The 20,104-nt window shown below is 44.1% G+C and overlaps 1 protein-coding gene across 1 annotated transcript in view; it reads right to left on the reverse strand.

Moving 5' to 3' along the window:
- The window catches only part of LOC146863287 (heat shock 70 kDa protein 12B-like), a 209,444-nt gene that overhangs the window by 64,160 nt on the left and 125,180 nt on the right, over nucleotides 1-20,104 (reverse strand). The window contains exons 7-8 of the mRNA XM_085642702.1: nucleotides 19,478-19,594; nucleotides 2,854-3,025 (exon numbers count right to left, since the gene is read on the reverse strand). Of these exons, the coding sequence (XP_085498828.1) occupies nucleotides 2,854-3,025; nucleotides 19,478-19,594 (289 nt within the window). The remainder of the gene's footprint in view (nucleotides 1-2,853; nucleotides 3,026-19,477; nucleotides 19,595-20,104) is intronic.

The following is a 20,104-nucleotide window of genomic DNA, read 5'->3' on the forward strand; positions in this document are numbered from 1 at the left end:
CCACTTTCGTAGCAGTAATTGTGTGTCCTACAGCAAACAATTCCATAGTGCCCATCTCTACCTAAAACCAAGATGATAGAACCTATATTCCACACAGCAGAGGTCCTGTGCCAACCCCCAGAGGTGTGCCCAGGAACATGAGCAACCCCTCCCCTGTGGTCACACAAAACTGGTTCTGGGGGCAGCTTCTCTCTCACTGGGTTTGGATCCTGGCTGGTGAGGTATGCAAAAGAAAGGCAGGCCCAAGTGTGAGGTACATCTGCCAGTGACAGGATAGGCATCCTTTGAAGCTATGCAAGGGGCAGGGCACAGACACCCAGGCCATCCTGTCAAGGAAAGGTCAACCTCTCCCCACATCCGAGGAGTCTGTCTCAGCTCCGAGAGCTAGTTCACATCTCATCAGGGAGATATTCCGCTCCTGGGTGATGGCAGGAAGCTCAGGTAAATGGGCTACTAAAGGCTTTAGGCAGGTTAAAGGTGACTTTTTAAAAGTACCTTTTGTAAAATATTTGTTGCAAATCAACTTTACCAAAGAATTGTATTGTAATAAATATTTTTAAAAGTTCAAAACCTAACTTTTTAAAAATCTTGTTCCTAAGCAGAGATAATATTATTTAAGTTCAATATTAACTCCAAGTGCTTTCCTAAGGGATATCTAACCCTGCTACAGTGAAAACAGCTTTTGAGGCGAGACCCAGTGCACAGAGTTAAAAAGAACCAAAAGCATCAGTACATAAGAAATAGGGCTAATCATGCAAAAAGATGTTTTTTCATACATGCCACCCTCCATATGAAAGGTGGGGAGCAACTCAGCCATTCACTTAACAGTTCTCCTATAAGCTGAAGAACCGAGAAAGGCCATCTGCATTGGCATGGTCAGTCCCATGTATGTTCTTCAATGCAAATTCCATTCGCTGTAAGGAGAAGGACCACTTCACCAGTTTGGGGTTTTCCCCTCTCAACAGCATGAGCCATCTGAAAGGCTTGTGGTCAGTTTGAGCCCAGAAGAGAGTCCCAAACAGGTTAGGTCTCAGCTTATTCAGTGAGCAAACCACAGCAAAGGCTTCCTTCTCTATAGCACTCCAACATTGCTCTCTGGGGAGTAGTCTACTGCTGATAAAGGTTGATTCTGACCCTCATCATTCAGCTGTGATAACAATGCCCCCTAATCCCATGTTCTGAAGCATCTTTTTTGACCACAAACTCCTTGCTGAAATCATATGCCTTGAGTACAGGGGCTGTACACACAGTGCCTCCTTCTGTGTATCAAAAGCCTTCTGACACTCCTCGGTCCAAATGACCTTCTTCTATTTGTGTTTTATAAAGAAAACAAGCATTGGTAAAGACATTCCGCTTGTTTTATCCACACGAATAGAAATAGTTAATTGGATTAAATGACAATAAAACAAGGCTGTGGTGTTGGGGCTTTCAATGACAAAGACATTGGCTGTATGTTTGGAATTATTATACACTTCTGTGGCTAAACTCACTGCTGAACTGAAATGAAGCACCCAAGACACAACAAGACAGAAAAGACAGTAGTGTCTCCATGTACAATACACATGGGAGAGAAAACTTAATAAGGAAGACTGTAGTATGTAGAAGTTGGATAAGCTGCTGGACAAAGATTTCAATTAGAACCAGAATATATTAAGATTCAGACCAAGGAAAGAGCACTGCTTGGACGAAATGTGCTGTTGGCCCTATGGCACCCTGGTCAGGCACACATGTGAAGATTCCTATGGAGCCAGGTGTGGCTGCTTCCCTGAGCCATGCTGTCAACTCGGCGTGAACAGCAACTAGTGGTGGCCTCGGCCCCTTTTGATGGAGATCGTGGCAGCAGATTCACACTCTTCCTATCTACCATCCATGATTTCAATAGAGGATAGAGATGGGGACCGCACACTTCAGACACGCAAACACTTTTAACTTTGATGGAACTTGCTGCTAGACTTAAGTAAATTGAGTTAGGCCTTTTGGCCCAAACATTATCCTGTTTTTAAGGACCGTAACCTTACTGTGGTTAAGAATTAAGTCACTTTTATGAAAAGATACATAAAACTTCTCATGGCAATTTAATTAGAGGTTTCCTCACATCTAGTTCGCTCCCAGTTAAGTAGAGGAAAACATAGGCAACGTAGTAGGTTTATCATTACAAATGAGTATTGCAGAAATTAAAGCTGTATGTCACTACACTAGATGAAAGCATGACTGAACAGGAACTAGGTAGGGATCTACAAAGCCCTGATGAAGGCCACTGACCTGATAAGGCACTAAGAACAGCTGAAACCTGTTGGCAGACAAATAGTTGATGTGCAAAACATTAATTTCGACAGCCATCAAACACTCTTTCTCTTTATCCATACCCAGGATACCCACATGTAAAGGAGATATGATTTGGGTCTACTCTGAGGTATTTTTATCATACCTGGACCCCCACAAATATCCAGTTGTTACTTATACAGAGCTCTATCAACAAAGTCGGTCGATCCCAGCGGCACTCTGCTACTAGGAGGGGAAAATTACACTAATGATGAAGCATGCCACAAAAAATGTGATTGAGATATCTTTTTCCAATATCCTTCTAATCCATGACACGTGAGAGTAAAAAATAGAATGTTCTAAAAGTGCCATACTCTTTTGTGAGATATAAATATACTAATGATACGTGCAGCATACAAATACCAATTACGTGACATAGCATACTGTAATTTTAAATAAAATCTACCCATGATCCTTTCGGATTAATCCTGATGATAGTGTAGATTTGAACAAGCTTTCGGAGAACAGCAGAGGCGCAACATATACAGTTATTTGGAAGAGTATGGAACCAGTGCTGACAGTAATGCTTACCCTGACGGAAGCTTGAATCAACGGATCGATCCGGTGAAAAACCATTGGTCAGCGGGCCACAGCTTAGGTCAACCAATTGATGGAGTCTCAACTTCCTGCAGTAGATGGAGGCAGCCTCTGGCTCCAGGGCAATCAATAGCTGTTCTGGATAGTCACGGGAAATCAGGCCCGCCTGATGAGAAGATCACAACCCCTTGTTAGTCCAACACTCAACCCAAAAGCCTTGAAATTTGGCAATATTTAACTCACAACAGACCAAATAAACAGGACAACCATGTAAAAAGCAGACAATTGTGACTTTTGGGTCATGGTTAATGCTGTTTACTACCAGCCAGTGCTTTTATCAACCTGGCCCTGAATCACTTCTAATTTACTACATTAGAACCGCACTCTCTGGAGTCAGACCTAAGCATGGGAATGACACGTTCACTAAAATGAGCAGTAAAAAAGCAACGTTTAGTCTAGTCATCATCTTGACTCAACCCATGTCTCCCTTAATAGGAATTTTCAACCTAGAATCAAAGGGAATGTGGAAGACGTGGTAAAGTTTGCCACTCAATGAACCGGTTAGTGCCAGTAATGCTGAGCTGTGCCTTGTTTCTGTGAGAACTATCTTGATATAAGAAGGGGTGTAGTGTCCGGATTATCATAGTGTGGTTGTGTTTCAGGGCAGCAAGTGCCCTTTGAGGGAACACCAAGCACACCATGCTCTTTTCTCGGCCATTCCTGGCATTATGCACTTTAAAATCTTTTTTTCAGAAAAACCCGCCTTTAATAAAGACGGGTCATGGTGACTGGAGGGTTTTCCATCTTGGTTTACACACTAGAAGAGAGTGCAGTTAACACATCATTAAGGAACCAATGAGCTATCATTGTGGGCAACCTAAATGAGCCCCAGTGAAAGGAGAAATTAAGACAAATTAGGTCTGTCATATGAACAGTCACTTAGAATGCAATTTAACAGAAGTTCAGTTGTACTGCAGTAGACATTTAATCATTGTTTATTTAGTTTCTCTTCAATATTTCTCAGCACATCACCAGCCACCAGTAATGCTTTATTTATACCAGTGCTTAATTTAAGCCAGAGGTGGTTGCAGGTGATGCCCGTCGGCACTCATGTTTGGGGTCCAGTACATATTTTTCCTCAACAGACTTTGATCCAGAGCAGTGCTTAATTTGAGCTGGTGGTTTCTGGTACTCGACACCAGCACTTAATTGTCAACGCCAGAGCTTGTGACAGTCTGCCTCAAGGTGACGCTCTCAGACTAATTAAAAGATGACCATAACAACAGGTGATTATTAAATCAATATACATTAAAATGACTATTACCTGCTGCCCAGGCCATTTCTATAGCTTTGGGGGCCTGGAATAGTCCGAATTGTCATACTTGTAGGAGGATGATGATTTGTAGAAAGAAAACCTACAACCGAGCTTTCTCAGGAATGACCCCAGAATCTGGGACTACCTGTCCCCTGAAATCAGACTGAACCCTACAATCACATAATTAAACAAGCATTGGCATAGCCAATAGGTCTCGCCTTTGGGACCTTATAAGTGTTTAGCCATGCAACAGTTAATGTTGTTGCAGTAAGGATATTGTGCTGCATAACTAAATACTTATAAGGTCCCAAAGGCGAGACCTATTGGCTATGCCAATGCTTGTTGGTTTTGAATGTCCGAACACCTCTGAGTTGGCAAAGAGGGGGGTGTGGGGGAGAGGAGTGAGGTCATGCGCTGGTATGAGGATGTTGCGCGGGAGGCGGAATTCATGTATGACGTGGGGTGGGCAGGCCTAGGTGCGGTTTGATATAAAGCAACACTATTCGAGAAGCAGTATTGCAATGCAGCCTACATGGAGAACATGGCCGGGGCCTTAGCACCTGGCTGGGCAAATCCCGACCAATCACAATGCTGCTTTCAGCGTTGTGATTGGCTTAAGGATGGGATCTTGGCTGCCTGCTTTTTGTTCCTATCGGAGGCAGGAGAACAGGAGCAGAAGGAGAGACGACGCGGGACCTGGCCGGCGGGAAAGGTAAGTGTAATTTTTTTATTATTAAATTTAACCCCCCCACATGCCACCCCCTCCCCACGCGACCCCCTGGCCCCCACCGACGATTCATGCCAGCCGCAACTCCTATTGAAATAACAACAAGGTGATGGATCGAATGCCTGAATTAATCTCAGCCTCTGGCAATCGCTAGCACCGCATTCCAAAACCATAATTTTTCGCCCAATAAGCCACCTGAGTTTGGACCCAGCTATATGCAAATCAGCCAAGACCCTGCTCCTCATGGGAACAGTCCAGCCGTACTTCCAAGCAAGGTCCTCTCTGAACCTGTTCTGGTTCAGGGAAAACCTGGCTTGGCAGTTCGGGCTTTGACTGTTCGCATTGGAACAGGGTAAAGACTGATTGACCTACAGCTGGGTCCAAACTGAGGGGGCATGGTGAGCAAAATAATGATGGATTGTGAGGCGGCCCCAAGTAATTACAAGTGGCTGAAATTAACTCATGCATTCCAACCATACTTTTTGTATACTTTAGTGTGTCTTTACTATTGAATCATTTGTTTGTGAATAGTAAAAAAGAGTGAACTTACACCAAAGTGTAAGTTTACTGATGTGAATCGAGCCATATATGTTTCTGTGACCAGTCTATAATAGATCCACAACATTATGTGTAACCAACATATTTGTTGTAGAGTCTTTACAAGCCAATGTGGATTGTTGGTGTAGAGCCGCCCTCTACTCATCTGTCTTAGTTGTTTAGTTTTGGGATCACATTGTGAAATGTTTTCCATGAGGTGGCGTGGGTTATTTCAATGTATGGTGATATGTATTGAGACAATAAAAAAGTACTGATGATCGAAGATGGCATTGAGGCATACTGACGATGGCATGTACGGCATGCTGGATCCAACACCCTGTCTTATCAATAACTACTAGTAGAGGATGGCTGTCTGAAGTGCACTGCAGGTGTTTCTGTTTGTTTGTAGGCTTTAAAATAGCTCCTCAATTCTTTGTAATTTGGAGACGATTCATTGAATTCGGCTTTTTTCAAAAAAGAAGTGAAATTGATTCTCATGTCCAAATTCACTTGATCTCGTCCTATACACTCATGTAGTTATGTGCCAATCTCTGTTACCAGTACTGTATTCACATAATTCTTTGTATTTATATGTACATGTCTTTTTTTCTATGTTTGCTCTGTAAAGCTCTCTGATACCCGCAAGGCTCTTGTTCGCGCTATACAAAACCGTCAAAATAAAACACAATAAAAATAAAAATTGAAGGTTGATCTCTTTAATCACCCAGGTGGTGGAGTAAATTCATTTGCCCAGGAATGTTTGGCTTTGAAAGTCTTGAAATGCTGTAGACTTATGTGTGACAACCAGCTGCTAGAGACCTAGGTTTATCTACTTATGTGTGTGATTATTGTTCACGTGCTGAGAAAGAACAAACCATGCCAGGCATGGAGATGCAGTGACCCTTGTTGCGGAGTTTGTATAATTTCAGTAATCCGTGCATTTACTTAGGCAGAGCTTGTCTGACCTATTTCCTAATAACATCATTTTTGTATGTATATGACTGTTCTCCCTAACCTATCTCTTAAAGATTGGCACAGCTGGGCAGCAGTCATTTACACAACTTCTTAGAGGCCCCAAGACAAGTGTGATGCACCTTATATTCAGAAACTAGGACGCACATGTGTATGATGAAAAAAAGCAAAACTACAAATCCCAGAAGGCAGAGTGATTCTGACCAAAATATCGCGACTGGCTGAAAGTGTAACATGACAAAGGGCAAAACGGTAGCACTGCAGTCAGTGCTTAATTTGTGCCGGTGCTCAGCACCAGCACTTAATTGCCAGCACCGGGGCTTATGACTGTCTGTCACAGGATAGTGGTGTCTCCCAATTTAGGTACAAGCACACAAACTTCTGTTTATTATTTACATTTAAATTTCCAATTATTAGTATTTCCCTCCAAAGCCATTCTTATAGCTTTGAGGGCCTGTAATAGTATGAACTGTCACACTTTTAAGAGTGTGATGATTAGTAGTGTGTTGGTGCTGTCATTGGCAATGCTGCCAGGTGCAACGGATGGAGCACGCTCTAGTGTCCTCATGTCGAGGGCCCTGGCACTACGTTTTTTACAAATTAAGCACTGACTGCAGTCACTTGTCAAGACCAATTACAAAAGATGGGCTGACTCAGAGGAAACTCTAGAACAGGTCAACATGACCATTGACAGACTGTAGCAATAATTATTAACATGGCTATGAAATACCAGTGGGGTTGGTTTAGACTTATACATATGTCATACAACTGACTGAATCACCAGTTGTGCTGGGCACAGTCATTCACTTGCAGGGTAACATCTGAAGGCTGACCTGCCTGAGGCAGAGTCAGTCATATGTTATTCTTGCATCTGAAAGGGTATTCAAGATGGGACAGAGACTAGGGATATCTTGCCACATGGCGGAGTGAGGAGATGAAGGTTTTAGGAATAAATCTAATATTTGAAAATGAATTCCAAAAGCTTTGCTCTCATTCAAACACGATTTTGGGTTGTTTTAGATTGAAAGATTAGTGGGAGCGTGAAAGAATCCAGTTTTGACCCTAGGAAAACAATGGAAAGGAGACCATTCAGAGAAGTAAAAATAATGACATATAAGTAAAATGAAGCAGGTGATAAGACTAAGCAATGCTCCTCAATGCTGAGGGGGCCAGACAACCACAGCCAAGAAGTACACAAATATAGCAGCCATACTCTCCTCTTAGTGTTTTGTTGATAACAAGAATGTTGAATGTGTGAATGAATGGATTTTTCAATGATCTTGTAAAGGAATTGAGCACCAGCAACTGACCATACTATTATCTAACCATGTATACTTTAATTTAAAAGATAGTGTATACATTGACAACACTTTCCAACAGAGAAGTATTTCCCCCCTTGCAGTTACAAATATTTCTTGTTAATGTTTTATGGAGTTCAATATCTCAATGAAGTGTCTTGCTTTCTTTATAGTATCAATGGTCAGGAAGGACATTTGCTTACTTGTGAATCATCTCCTTAGATTCCCAAAGAGCAGAGGGGTTCAGCATTCATGATCTGAGAACATGTTCTCTACAATGAGGAGGAAAAGTTTCTAAAGATGTTTCTGTTATAAACCTCAAGGTGGCCTTACTCACGGACAACCAGTAAAAGGTTTAGTAGAAGCGGACGACTATAGAAGATATCAAAATGCAAACAACTTTCCAATTCATGTGTCAAATTATACCTACATCAGGTATTCTTTGTTGTGTGCTCCTTCAAGAACTTGGATATTTGCCCATAGATTAGGGAATGGCCTGTCTGGCCAACATGCAGGCTCTAAACAGAGGTTCACGAAATGAGATGATGTTGGTTGTATTATTTATTGGCGTTACATCTTCAATTTGTGGTAAGGGGGGGCGGAATTTGCGAAATTGACTTTCGCAAATTATTGCGAAATTGCACAAAATCTCCGCGAGCATGCGGAACTTTCGCGAAGATGCGGAGATTGCTTTTCCCGCCTGTTCGCGATGTGTTTTTGCGTGCTCGCACGGAAATATATCTCCAACTTGCCCATGCGGTCGCTAATGGGTGCGGCCGTCTTGCTCGCGATGCTTATTTCCTGTTCGCGATCGCAATGATGTGTTCGCGATCGGAAACTCTCGCGGGATAGCGCGACCAGCTACCAACAATCCAACATCTTGTGGCGCGCGCGAACGGATAGGAAAACTCGTCGGCGAACGCAGGGACCCGGTAAGTCGCGACCGCGCACGCGAGAACGCATTTTTAAAGCGCGAACAAGAAAAATACTTCCGTTTTGCTGCAGACTGCGAAAGTTTTGACATTTTCGCGCTCTCCGCGGAACGCGAAAATGTCAAAATATCGCAAATTCCGCGAGCGGAACGAAATTTAACGCCCAGGTCTAATTTGTAGTTTGTTTGAACCGTTACAAGAAACTTTTACTTAACATATGGGGTTTGTTGAAATGAGAATATATGACTCCATGGACTGCTGATTACTAATTTTTCAGTCCATTCTTTTAGGGGGGAAATAGTGATCACATTAATCTTCATAACCTCTGGTAATCATTACTCTGGACCATTGTGTGATATACAGGAACACCAATGTACCTCAAAATGAGAACATCAGCACGTGTTACTGGAAACGCGCAGCATAAACAGATAGGAAAGTGGACTTAGGGGAGGGAATCAAAGGATTTAGGTTGCCGGAGTCCACTTGGGAGCATGAAATGTAGGATATCCCGGTCATTTCTACCACTGTGCAGTACAGTATACATGAGGATCTACCGTCATATAGTCATGGCTAGTGACTTCACTTGTTATTTGTGGAATATGACATCATTGGGCACTTGGTTATAATTTTACAAACAAATGACCAAATAGTTTAGAACCGATTTCATACGCAGTATGGACCGTGCAGCTCCCAGCAATAGCGTTTGTCGTGGTGTCACAAGAGACACATGTAAAGCAGCTTGTGCATTCCCAGCGTCCAGTGTCCCATTAGACAGATGTTTTCCCCTGTAGATGCTGGTTTCTTCCAAGAGTTTGCCAGTCAATGGTGTAGCTGGGGAGGCGATAGGGAAGGGACAGAACAAGGGCTCAGGTGTACAGCAAAGCACAATACGATGCACAAAGTGCAGGAGGGAAGGACAAGGAAGGGATATGGAAAGAGAGGGGGAGGGAGTCACACATTGCATATAATAGTGACAGTAAGTAACCATAAGTATAAGAATCCTCGACATCCAGGAACAAGGCCCAGTTGATTCAAAGGGGGAAGTAAGGTGTGGAAAAATCCAACAAGAAAGGACGGGAGTAACCAGGAGGGGAAGTTGGGGGGGCTGGGCTTTGAGTGCAGGGGTGACGGAATTGTAGCAAAGAAGAGAGGTGAAAAGTATCCCATGTGTAGTGTCCTAGCATGGACACGTTCTAGTGTTCAGAAGTGTATGTTCTACACTTTACACCCACCCACCACCTACGTCACTGGGTCAGGTGACTAGGCTAATAAAAGGGCCGAGCGCACGTGCTCGTGGCAAAACAAATTGGGAGGAATGTAGTGTCCTAGCATGGACACGTTCTAGTGTTCAGAAGTGTATGTTCTACACTTTACACCCACCCACCACCTACGTCACTGGGTCAGGTGACTAGGCTAATAAAAGGGCCGAGCGCACGTGCTCGTGGCCAGTTAACCCACTACCATCTAACTATGTGTCCTGCGTCCGTCATTCCCAGCATGAGGGCCTAGGGCCCCCAACACCACACCCATGCTAGTGACAAGAACCGTTCAGCAGGGCAGGAAGAGGTGATGCTCGTGTCCACAAACGGAAAACGGTGCAGACCCATGATAGGGCAAGGCGTCAAGGCGTGTCCAAGGGGGAGAGGGGAAGAGAGATGAAAGAAAGGAAAAAGAATAAAGAAAAAAGAAAAAAGAAAGGGAAGGAAGGAAAAAAGGAGGTGAGGAAGAACAAAAGCGACGTAGAGGAGGGAGAGAACGAAAGAGGTAAAGAGGAAAGTAAAAGAGAAGGAGAGGCGACAGCGATAAAGTGGGGGTATAGGGGAAGGGATGGGGCGCAGGGGGGAGGGGGTATGAGGAGCCAGGGTCCCACTGACGTAACCCGCCAGGTACGGTATGGTGATGCAAGCCGCAGATTATGCCAGGAGTCATCCCGGAGGAAAGGCGCCTTCTCTGCAGGAACACAGCAGACTGGTCCTGCAGGTTGTAAATGACACGTTCGTGAGCTGCTGACCTGAACATTGCCCGTACCCCGCGAGGGCGGTATGGGGGAACGCCGTTTGCGGAGATTGCAAATGTTGTCGGTCGCAAGGGCTGGGTGCAGGAGGCGGCGCTGCGAGCAGGATAGATCTGGGGAGCCCCCACATCATGTAGAAGATTCAAAGAGTGGCGTACGCTGCATCTAGTGAGAGCCGCTGCGCACTGCTGATACAACGCACAGAGGTTTCTAGGGCAGCCACCGCACCCCATAGGAAATTGCATCTGTGTCTCCCACTTAAAGGAGTCCTTAAAGCCTACAATGTTTTGACATTTATTGTAATGACCTTTCAAGTGAACATTTACCTCTGAATTCTTCTAAGGCATACCAAAAACGTACGCCAATACTTTTCTAGCCCTTTGGGCTTACAAGTGCAACATTTCCCCCAAGATTTCCCATAATTCCTTGGGGAGACACCACAACTCTTCAGTAAAGTATCTTCAGATCCAACAGTCTTTGACTGGCCTCAGGGCTCAGGCTTTTGTCTGTAGCAAATGAAACGACATAGTAGCGTAGTGTAGTAGTATAATATAATAGCAACAAAGTCTACTTTATTAAGTATATTTAATGGCCTTTTCTATTAAAAAATGCATTCTTACAATAAGAAATTCATTAGCATGAAAGAAGATGAAAAATGGCCGCATGAACACGACTGCGTGAAGGAAGGAATGACTTCCCGAGGTGGAAAGTAGGTCTCAGAGCCGGCTTTAGGGCAGTGCGACTGGTGCGGTCGCACTGGGCGCTGACCTGTGGAGGGAGGCGCTGTGACCTAAGGGGGATGCTGTGTTTAGCAATATATTATGATGGAAGAGATAAGGGGCACTTTTGCAGGTGGTAGGGAGAGACTCCGAAGAGGTTGTCATGGGATGTGGGGGCGCTAAAAGTGCTTGTCGCACAGGGCGTCATCAGCGCTAAAGCCGGCCCTGGTAGGTCTAGCAAGGCAGAACCTCAGATTTTCACGCGGGAGGACTTCATTTGGGAACAAATGATTTTCCGCCACCTACAGATAGTTGCCAACACTCGTCGTTGGCAAAGGCATCATTTTTTCCTAGTGACAGATGTGGAAAGTTATTGGCACTGGAGATACAAAGCAGAAAGTGAATCAAAAGAATTTGCCCTAAATATATAATATTATTTAAGAATATTCTCTGGACATAACTATTTTTTATTCTTACACAACATAAAAGGAATGCATTACAGTCAGATTGAATAAAACTCTGGATTACTTTCGCAAAAGGAAAGATATTTAGTGTAATGTTAAAATCAACTAGGATAAAAAGAAGTTGAATCTAAGAAATCTACATAACCCCCTCGTGTAACAACATCTCTGTAGGATGGTGCAAATACCCGGAAAGTTATTATGTCCAAACTGGCTGTCATCAGAGGATTTTAAGTAGTTTGTAGAGAGTTAGCCGTCACTAGGGGAAGTTGCCCTTGGATACGACTCTTGATAAATATCCAGCTCGAGAAAACACACATTGATGTTTAAGACTTACAGGGTTTGGCATCGATCAACTCAAGTGGCAACAGGATAAAAGAGAAACTGGCCAGAAACCCACGGGGAGCGATTGTCAAAGCCATGCAGGCATGCAAGCTCAACTTGCACATGCCAAATTAATTTTTTATGAGTATAAAGTCACAGCTGTGATTCACAAAATGCTCATAAATAGATCTGCTCATATTTTTTCTTAAGGGTAAAACTTCTCCCAGGGGCGGGGAGTGAGAGTTTTAAGCAGTAGCTCATCGAAGCAAACCACCTCCTGGACATCTCCCAATCCAGCTTCCAAAGCAACAACAGCACTAAGACCGCACTCCTCTCCACCACCGACGACATCCGCTCCCTCTTCGACCGGGACGAAACCACAGCCCTCATCCTTCTGGACTTCTCTGCTGCCTGCGACACCATCTCCCACCGCACCTTAATCATGAGACTCCACAACGCCGGCATCCACGACAAGGCCCTGGAGTGGGCCCACTCTTACCTCGCCGGTCAAACACAGCAAGTCAGACTTCCTCCATTCCTATCAGAACCCACAGAGATCAGCTGCAGAGTCCCCCAAGGGCTCCTTCCTGTGCCCCACCCTCTTCAACGTCTACATGGCCCCACTCACAGCCATCGTCAAGAGCCCCATCGTCTCCTATGCCGACGACACCCAGTGGATTGTCTCTCCCTCACCAATGAACCCACAGCTGCCGGAACAACTTCCACAGCAGGAAGAAGGCCGATGCCACCTGGATAAAAGACATTTGCCTTAAACTCAACTCGGACAAAAACAAAGTCCTCATCCTGGGACCTACCCCCTCAGCTTGGGACCACTCCTGGTGGCCCGTCGCATTGGGAACCCTCCACCCCCCATGGACCACGCTCAAAACCTCTGCATCATACTAGACTCCTCGCTCACAACGAACTGCCAGATCAACGCCATATCCTCTTCATGCTTCCACATGCTCTGCCTGCTTTGAAAGACATTTAGAGAGATCCCAACCAAATCCAGAAAGACGGTCACCCATGCATTCATCAGCAGCAGACTCGAATACGGCAACGCACTCTAGGCTGGATTCACCCAGAAACTCCTCAGGAAGCTACAGAACATTCAAAATGCTGCAGCGAGACTGGACCTCAACATACCCCCCACAGCCACATCACTGAACACTTTCGAGAACTCCACTGGCTCCCAGTCAACAAAGAATCACTTTTAAGCTCCTCACACATGCCTACAAAGCACTCTACAATGCAGGAACAGCATACCTGAACCACCACCTCTCATTCCACGTACCGATCAGACACCTCGAATCCGCCCAACTGGCACTGGCCACCATCCCACAGATGCACATGACTACTCCTACCTTGCCGCCAATACATGGAACACCCTGCCTCTCCGACGCAGGCAATCCCCACTGCTGAACCTATTCAAAAAGAATCTCAAGACCTGGCTCTTCTACTGAACCCCAGCGCCCAGACAGATATCAGTGGCCCCCCTCCCACAGCGCCTTGAGACCCTCACAGGTGAGTAGCCGTGCTATACAAACTCTGATTGAGTGATTGATTGATTGATTGTAGGGGCAGCTATGTGGGTGGAGTGATAGGATGGGGTAACTGGGGGGGACAGGACGAGGGATGAAAATAGAAAAAAAGAAAGGAAAAAAACGTACCTGGTGCAGGCCCGCCACTCTTTAGCTCCGAGTCCTCGCTGTACACAGGCTTCCCTGTGGCCAATCCTGACGCTGCTCTCAGCAATGTTGACCTGAGCGCTGTAAATTTGCGCTGCCAGAGAACTTGGGAGCCTGTGCTTTGCTGTCTCCAACCCAGCAACGCAGCTGGGTTGGAGACAGCTCAATGCGCATGCCGCTTTGGCCGGCCTGAGACGGCTAAACTGACATGCGCACTGATAGTAAGTGACCACCACTCCCTCTACTAACTGCCCTCGTGATGGCCCCGCCCCCAAGACTAGAACTTGAAAAATAAAACTATAATAAACCTGTTTTGTTATTCAAGTTTTGAGGATGGCTGGGGGGGCAACGCTCCGCCGCTATAGCGGAGGAACCGTCACTGGTTTAAGGCAAGAATGCCCTGGAAAGTTTAGAATCGCTCCAAAACATACCGATTTGTGGAGATTCACACATTTTCCAATCGTGCATTCCCTTTCTTTGAACTGAGATTTACTACTACTAGGGGGTGGAGAGACTCTGTTTACTAGTTGCTTTTGGGAAGACAAAACCCCTCAAATTGGTGGCAGCATAATCGAGGGAGTCTCCCATTCGGAAAATATCTTCCCATGGAGGACAAAGAAATGAATTAAAATGTGTATTTGCACTTACTGCTAATTTTTTTCTTAGGGGGTTGCAAAATTATTCGAAATTCCACCAAAATGACACACAATTTATCAAAAATGCAAGCTCGGCATTTAGCGCAATTCTTTAGAGTGAAATGCTCCCTTGTAAACATTTTGGGCTCAAGCACGCATTTCATGCTAAAAATATATTCAGAAAAACATAAGTGCACGGAACAACAGCTGTTCGCATTCTGGTTGTTGATGTTGTTGCCCGGCCCCTGTTCCAAAATGTTATATTGTAAAATTTATGCAATTACGCCACGTAACACAATGGTGTAATTTAACGAATATCACGTAACATGTAAAACATGAAATTCACAAAATTCCACAAGATTACCGTGGAGTAACGGAAATCTATTCGAGGCCTAATTTTTGCATTACCAAAAAGAGACATGAGAAAATAGAATTGACAAAAAGAATGGTAGAACTACTTCTGGGAATACTGTGACAGTTGCAGCTTTCCAGAAGTACCATTGCAATATGTTTGTAAATTCCGATTCAGTCGGATTTTACGCCAAATGTAGAAGCAAATGTATAGAAGTAAATTTCAAACCCTTTAATGTGTGATTCATGGTTAATAACAGGGCCGTTACTAGGTGTTTTGCCGCCCTAGGCGAGAATTGAAAAATGCCGCCCCCTCCCTTTTACTACCATCACTCTCTCACCCTGTCATCCAGGCTAGAAGAATTAATGCATTAGATATTCCCAAACTTATGTTTTTTGCAGCCCTCCCCTTTTGCCACCCTAGGCGGCCGCCAGTCTTGCCTAATGGTAGAAACGGCCCTGGTTAATAACATAGCACATGTATTTGTACGTTCACCCATTGGGACAGATTGGCAATGAAGACCAGGTGTTTATTATTACCCAACTCAATGATGCTCATTTTATCGACCTCAGAAAGATCAGGGGCTGAAAGGACCTGCTGCAATTCAAACCAGTGACCATGAAGTCAAACACAAGTTTCTGGAGTAGATGCATTAGTCCACTGAGCCACCAAGCTTGGCCTATTGATCCTCATTTATGCGTTGCAAGGATGATAGCACCAGTTTAGAAAACTTTGCAGCATGCACACTTTTTAATATTTCTCTTGTGCAAACACGCTTGTTTGTTGCTCATGAAGTACCCATACTGTTCCTTATATGTGATAAAGTACTCCATTCTGAACTTTATAAGGATATAGCAAGTTACAGAGGAGTTCCCTAACTATAAGGAGGCACATCGAGGGAGTAGCCAAAATATTTAAACCAAAGCTCTTATGGCACCAAGCAAGCCATTGCGACCCTCCACAGAACAGATTGCTTGTTTCTTCCATCCATGCATGTATCCATTCATCCTTTCACCCTTCCATCCATCCGATGCTATCCACCATTTCATCCTCACATTCTGTCTTCCGTTGAATCTTTCATCCATCATTCAGTTTGTCATCATTTCATCCATCCATCAACCCACCCATCTATATCCAAACCTATCTATCTTCAAACCTATCCATCCTTCATTTCACTCCTCCATCCATACACCCTTTCACTCAGCCATCCATCCTTTCACTCATCCATTCACCCTGTGATCCATCCACCTATCCACTCATCCACCTATCCATTTACCCTTTCACTCATCCATCCTTCATTTCACACACTCATCATCCATGCTCCCTTTCACTCATTTGTCCATCCACCCTTTCATTCATCCATCCTTTCATCCAGCCATCCATGTACCCTCCCTTTCACTATTCCATCCAATCACTCATCCATTCTTACATCTATCCTTTCTCTCATCCATCCATCCATTCTTTTGCTCATCCATCTACCCTTTGCCCCATCCAACCACGTATGCACCCATTTACCCTTTCACTCATTCATCCATCCTTGCACTCACTCACCAGTCATCCATCCTTTCCCCCTCTGTCCATCCATTCACCCTTTCACTCAACCATCCGCCCACCCTTTCTTCCAGCCATCTATCTACCCTCCGTTTCACTCATCTATCCATTCTTTCACCCATTCATCCATCCTTTGGCTCATCCATTCAACAATACACTCCATTCAACCATTTTCCCTTTTACTCATTCATCCACCCCTTCACTCATTCATCCATCCATCCATCCACCCTTTTTCTCATCCCCCGTCCATTCATCCTTTCACTCATCCACCCATCCATAAATTATTTCATTGGTCCACCCATCCATCTTTTCACTCATGCATCCATCCACCCTTTCACTCACCCACCCACCCTTCCTACCTTTCACACATCCATCCATACACTCATACATCCATGCATCATCCAACCTTTCACTCATTCACCCATCCAACCACCCTTTCACTCACCCATCCATCACCTATAAATCCATCCTTTCACTGACTTATCCTCACACCCTTTCACAATAATTATGACCCCTTGTCTGCCGAGTTGCAGACAGAAGACCAAAGAGAATCCCACCCCCGCTGTAGCTCCTAAAGCAGGGGGTTGATGACGCCACTGAGGCACAGGACTATAGTCTGATTACTATTAGAAGGTCTTGGAACTCTTAGGTGACTTGTAATGTCTTGAATAATGTAAAGTTTGGAGGGAGTTTATTCTTTACACTACATAGGTCTATCCTATCTAACATTCCTCAATTTCATATTTGGGGAGATCATATGGGATCTGTGTACCATCTGCTTTTTACAGTCATATTCCTTGTTCCATCCACCATCGCTAGATATTATTTTTGTGTCTTAAACACACATACTATAAAATATTTTTGTGAATAGGCTTCATGGACACAATAGCCTTTGGGAAGCATAAATAATATATAAAAAACAACAGGAGAGAGAGGGAAAGTCACTCTTGTTCCCCCATTCGGGCCGAGGATGACAGCGCTAGGTGCTTTGCGGGAGTATGTGAGCGTAGAAATCCTATCAACATACCGATCCCCCCTCCCGGACCCATGATGCAAAACGAGCACAATTCCCATAGTCTAGTGGCCTAAGAAACCCCAGGAGGCCCAACAGGTAGAACCGTGAGTTTTACCGTTCACACAGTTCCATAGGTTAGGGTGCGCCTTAGCGAGCACACACCGCCATGGAACTCTCTCGGTCCTGATGAATGCTTAGCGAATATGCATTGATAAGCTGAAACATGTTGACCACTTGCTTTCACTCATTTTACCAAATTGGATGTTCCTGGTCAACCTAACTAGCCAGTTAACGTCCGTCACACCCCTTTTAACGGTCGCCGGTTTTCCACCATTAAAATTTATTTTTGGTCAAAACCTGCCTCCTTTTAACATTCACACTACTCACAACACGCACATCCTTGCACACAAAAAAACCCTGCTCCGCTGTAACTCAGGCGTTGTAGCACACCAGGGAGGCATTCGGCCTCTCTGGTGGGAACCCAATGATGAAGCATGTCACCAACCAGGTTGGTGAGTGAGGGTTCTTTTAAAGAAATAAGTCTTTCCTTGTGCTGTCCTATCTGTTAGATATAACAGTTACTCTTTTGTTGTTTTTAAGCATAAATAATATACAGCAATATAATAAAATAAATTATTAAAGATATAGGTACTGAGAATTTTGCCAGCAGATGTCTCTTTTTGGAGGGCATCTAACATAAACTGTCATTTACAAAAGTAGTTGTGAATCAAGCACACTGAACAGAATCTACTGCAGGTGGTTAGTTGGGTAGATCCCAGTACTTGTAGGACAGCTGCTACCCTGTATTACAGATAGATAGATAGATAGAAAGGAGTTTAGAACAGATGTGACCAGTAAACACAAGAGCCAGCGGCAAGGACTTGAGACTTGCATGAGACTTTTGGCAGCTTGTGATACTAAGTTAACCAGGTTAGTCACAGAAAAATAATATTTAAGATTGACTTTTTCACTCAGACATTAGGTGTGCCTGCTGTGGCTCCTTGCTAAACCGGAGAGATCAGTATTTCACAAATTCCTGGCAAGGGTCTGAATCTCAGATCAGGAGATGGAGATTCTGCATTGCAAGGGTCTGAATCTCAAGATCAGGAGATGGAGATTCTGCATTGCAAGGGTCTGAATCTCAAGATCAGGAGATGGAGATTCTGCATTGCAAGGGTCTGAATCTCAAGATCAGGAGTCGGAGATTCTGCATTGCAAGGGTCTGAATCTCAAGATCAGGAGACGGAGATTCTGCATTGCAAGGGTCTGAATCTCAAGATCAGGAGACGGAGATTCTGCATTGCAAGGGTCTGTGTCAGACTGAGCAGCCCAAAGTTCAGGATTATGTTTAAGAACTTTAAATTGAGTTTAACTCTTTCCTGTTTGGAAACTATATCATTCCATTCTTTATCGTTTCTATCACAATCCCGCCCCTTCATGAAATTAGGGCTGGATATATCTTTATTAACAGTAGCTGATTGATGCAAATTAAAAATGCACTAAAAGAAGGGATACTAAATCAGTGAAAAGGCAAAATATGAGCCGTGCACAGACAAATTCTGCTCTGCAAGATATTGCCTAGCAAATCTTTGTAAAATTCTGGGATTTGTGGAATATGTCTGGTAAAAGATAAACACCTTAGTGGCCATAATATGCTCAAACACAGGTGATTCTTTTTACAGCAGATTCAAAATAATTGCTTAGCTTCAAACAAAACATCTAAAACTCCAAGTCAAATTAGGTTATCGCAGACATTCTTCGCTGGAGTATAGATTTACAACTGCTTGAAACCCTCAGGAACAAGACACTGACATTGAGTTTTCAGGAACAAGACACTGACATTGAGTTTAGACTAATTAAATAGGAGTGATTTCAAGACCTTTTAACAGGCACCAAATAGGAAGGGGAAATATGAGTTTGCTTAGGGAAATCAGCGATTTACATAATCTTGCATGTGCAATACTCTCTTTGGAAGGGGGTATTTAAACGACCCTCGCGTTTAAGACAAAGATCTTACCCTGACATCCTTCCGAGCCCAGCATCATTAAGCATCCCTTTGCAGAAACCAGTCATCTTACCAGGTAGGCAGCCTCTCTCATGAACTGCTTGGCCGGCTGTTTCCAGATAGCGGGCACCGTGATCACCCATCTGACTCCACCATTTTCTGGCAAGGATGGGCATTGATCCTTGAGTTCCTTAAGAAAGTAAAAGGCAAAGTTCAGAAACATAAAACAGTCTGTAGAGTTGAATCCCACTTATCAACCTTGTTCCACTAATTCTCAAAGAGACCACCTCAGCACAGCTCTGCCTGTCATGGTCTCTATTTTCAACATTGAAATACCCACAGGCACCTGTTCACATCACTGCAACTGGGTGGATAGAGATTAAGAGGCAACATGAGCCAATTCTCAGGTCAGAAAGACGCTTAAACGCCCCCCACCCCAAGGAGGTAGATATTTAATTTTCTACCTGTAAAGGAAAGCTTTATAGGTTTTGTTGAGCTGTAAGATTGTCAGAGCAACGTTAGTTGTAGGACTTATCCACAGTCAACTAATATACTTCACTGGCTCACAAGAGAAATGTATGTGTTTCTTTAATTCATCAATATCACAAGGAACATGTCACCAAAATCCACTTAGCATCTGACTAGATAAGACAGGCCCATGTGATGCTTTTGCAAAGTAGTCAAGTATAAAACCTCTTGT

Source organism: Triturus cristatus, chromosome 2_2 (assembly GCF_964204655.1).
Source record: "Triturus cristatus chromosome 2_2, aTriCri1.1, whole genome shotgun sequence".
NCBI lineage: Eukaryota > Metazoa > Chordata > Amphibia > Caudata > Salamandridae > Triturus > Triturus cristatus.